The 3,414-nt window shown below is 39.8% G+C and overlaps 1 protein-coding gene across 1 annotated transcript in view; it reads right to left on the bottom strand.

The window, feature by feature from the left end:
- Positions 1 to 1,207: 1,207 nt before the first annotated feature.
- LOC107733266 (kielin/chordin-like protein) overlaps positions 1,208 to 3,414 on the bottom strand; it is a 41,813-nt gene continuing 39,606 nt past the window's right edge. The window contains exon 24 of the mRNA XM_016544834.1: positions 1,208 to 1,395. Within this exon, the coding sequence (XP_016400320.1) occupies positions 1,208 to 1,395 (188 nt within the window). The remainder of the gene's footprint in view (positions 1,396 to 3,414) is intronic.

Below are 3,414 nucleotides of genomic sequence, written 5' to 3'. Positions count from 1 at the left end.
TACATTTTTGTGTGAACTATCTCTTTAATACAAAAGACCCTTAATTACAGCTACTAATAATACTCACTCCTTTTCATTTTCTATGAACCACACAAATCATCATATACGTATAAATGTAAGAAAACTCACATACCATCACTGTGTGTGTATACACACTACTTTAGGAGAACACTAGCATATATATATATCTTACAGTGGTCATCGGATGCGACATGCACTTTTACAAGTTGTTTGAACTGAAATATGTGTTGGCAGTGTGTGCACACAACCACCCTATAATGATAAAGATCCACCAACGATTGTTGATTGACACTAGCGTTTTACCTTAAACCCACCCTGAGTGAGCTGTCATCAGTCCGCCTTTCGACGCCCGCCGGAGCAGGAGTAGACCAGAATGTCTCCTAAGCGTTTGAGGTGTTCTGTTGTTGGATGTAATAATGAACATAGCAGTCGTCATTTACTCCCGACATCTGAACCGCTGAAGACGCAGTGGATTAGCTTTGTTTTTGAAGGGAATGCGTCTCCCGATGTACCTAAATGTGTTTATGTTCACGCGATTCATTCATAATCCAGCTTCACCTCCAGAAGAAGTGAGTTTAAGGTTCTGAATCTTTATGAATCTTTGCAAATCGCCGTTCCTAATAACGTGCTAGTTAGCAAGTTCCGTGGCTAAAGTAAACGGTCTCATGAGAACGGCTCGTCACCCCACGGAAGAGAGGGGCGGGGTCAGCAGAGCTCATTAGCATTTAAAGGAACATGGACTAAAACGGCTTGCTGAAAACAGAGCTGATTTTGACAGGGTAAAAAGGGTGTTTTACACTACCATTGAGAAATTTTAACCAAAGTATGTTATACCCTGAGTGAGCTGTCATCAGTCCGCCATTGTTTCGACGCCGGAGCAGGAGTAGACCAGAATGTCTCCTAAGCGTTTGAGGTGTTCTGTTGTTGGATGTAATAATGAACATAGCAGTCGTCATTTACTCCCGACATCTGAACCGCTGAAGACGCAGTGGATTAGCTTTGTTTTTGAAGGGAATGCGTCTCCCGATGTACCTAAATGTGTTTATGTTCACGCGATTCATTCATAAATCATATCAACTTGTGGAAAATGGGCATCCGATGACCCCTTTAAAAGTAACAAGTAACATTCTAAAAGTACATAATCCATTGACAAGGCTGTCGTGGGTTTTGTAACGTTGATACGGTGTTATACGGTACCATCACACACTGGACAGCACTGGCCCGGCTGGGTGATGGGGTTACTACATCCTGGGTTTGGACATGGCCTCCTGTTGCAGGTCACCTGACCATTCCTGCACACGCAATGACTGCAGCGATCAGCGGGGTCTGGAAACTCCTGACCGTTCTGATACTCCCGGCCATCATACATGCAGGCTAAAACACAGAATACAACTCAATATAATCATAACAATCAATTAATTAATATACAAGACTCTTAATTACAGCTGCTAATAATACTCACGCCTTTTAATTTCATATAAACCACGCAAATCATCATCATATACGTATGTAAACATGGAAACTCACATACCGTCACACCATGTGTGTGTGTATGTGTATGTGCATATCTATAAAGAATGAAGTATTTCAGATCCTGGATGCAGAATGATGTTCAACTTGTCTTTTCAAAACTCCCCACAAGTGTTCTATTGGATTGAGATCTGGTGACAGGCCACTGAATTAGTTTTACCCTGTTCTTCAATCAACAAGTGACCTTAGATTTAGGTTTTGGGTCATTATCATGTTGAAAAAGAGCCCGGCGACCTAGTGCGTGAAGTGATGGTAGCATCTTCTCTTTTAGTATTTCACAGTACATCTGTGAATTCATGATGCCATCTATGAAATGCAAATCCCTGATGCCTGCAGCACTCATGCAACCCCACGCAAGAACACTGCTGCCACCATGCTTTACTTCAACCTTTAACCCTCAAACTGGCTGTTATTAAGCCTCTCATCAAAAAACCACAACATGACCCCAAAGAACTAGTTAATTACAGACCGATCTCGAATCTCCCTTTTCTGTCCAAGATACTAGAAAAGGTAGTATCCTCACAATTATATTCCTTCTTAGAGAAAAATGGTATCTGTTAGAATTTCCAGTCAGGATTTAGACCGTATCATAATACTGAGACTGCTCTCATTAGAGTTACAAATGACCTGCTCTTATCATCTGATCGTGGTTGTATCTCTCTATTAGTACTACTGGATCTTAGCACTGCGTTCGACACGATTGACCACAAAATTCTTTTGAATAGACTAGAAAACTTTGTTGGCATTAATGGAAGTGCATTAGCATGGTTCAAATCATACTTATCTGACTGCCATCAATTCGTAGCAGTGAATGAAGAGACATCATATCGATCACAAGTGCAGTATGGAGTACCTCAAACTTGATTGCACAGATACTATTTGAATGTTTACTATTGTCATTTTGCATTATTGACACACTATTTTCCTAATTAATGCTGTACAGTTGCTTTGACACAATCTGTATTGTTAAAAGCGCTATATAAATAAAGGTGACTTAACTTGACTTGACTTTACTTTAGGTACCATGCATTTTTCATTGTACTCCTCACCCTTGTGACGCCATACAGTTCTGAACCCATCAGAGCCAAAAACATTAATATTTGTCTCATCACTCCAAAGTATAGAGTCCCAATAGGCTTCGTCTTTGTCAACATGAGCTCTGGCAAATTCTAGACAGGCTTTTTTGTGCATGGGCTACAGCAGTGGCTTTCTTCGTGGACGACAGCCATGTATGCCACTCTTCTGCAGTGTACATCATATGGTGTCACGGGAAACACTCACCCCAGTTTGACTTTCTAATGATTTTGCCAATTGTGCTGAACTTGCATGGCGATTTTCTTCAACTTCTCTCATCACAAAACGAGGTGTTAACTTGCTTGGACGCCCTGGACGTCGCAGCGAGCTTCCCACAAGTCCATCCTTTTTGAATTTTTGGATCACTTTTGCCACATTTTTTTTTCTATCTCAGGTCTTGTGATATTTCTTTTCCATGTGGTGCCATTTTATCAGCATTATAGGGGAGTGGATTTTCTCTTAAATAGTCAATTTTCATGTGGCCACTTGTTGTGATAACTGATTAGACTAACCTGCTCATGATTTACTGCTAATTACAAATTTATTTTATGTTTTCTACTGACACATTCATTGGGGTGTACTCATTTTTTCACCATGATCTTAAATTAATTTGTTATAATAGTTTAAATTTCGGCTTTGTTAATGACTAATCTAATTTAAAACCAATAAACCAGATTTGCACAAATATCTAATTGTAAAGAATCCATAGAAAGTATTGATTTAAAAGAGAGATGGATGTTTTTATAAGAAATCTACCAGGGTGTACTCATTTATGCTGGGCACTACATA

This window comes from Sinocyclocheilus rhinocerous, unplaced genomic scaffold, assembly GCF_001515625.1.
Source record: "Sinocyclocheilus rhinocerous isolate Xijiao unplaced genomic scaffold, SAMN03320098_v1.1 scaffold1782, whole genome shotgun sequence".
In the NCBI taxonomy this organism is placed as follows: domain Eukaryota; kingdom Metazoa; phylum Chordata; class Actinopteri; order Cypriniformes; family Cyprinidae; genus Sinocyclocheilus; species Sinocyclocheilus rhinocerous.
Note: the sequence above shows the minus strand (reverse complement) of the source record. Positions and strands in the feature narration are given on the sequence as shown.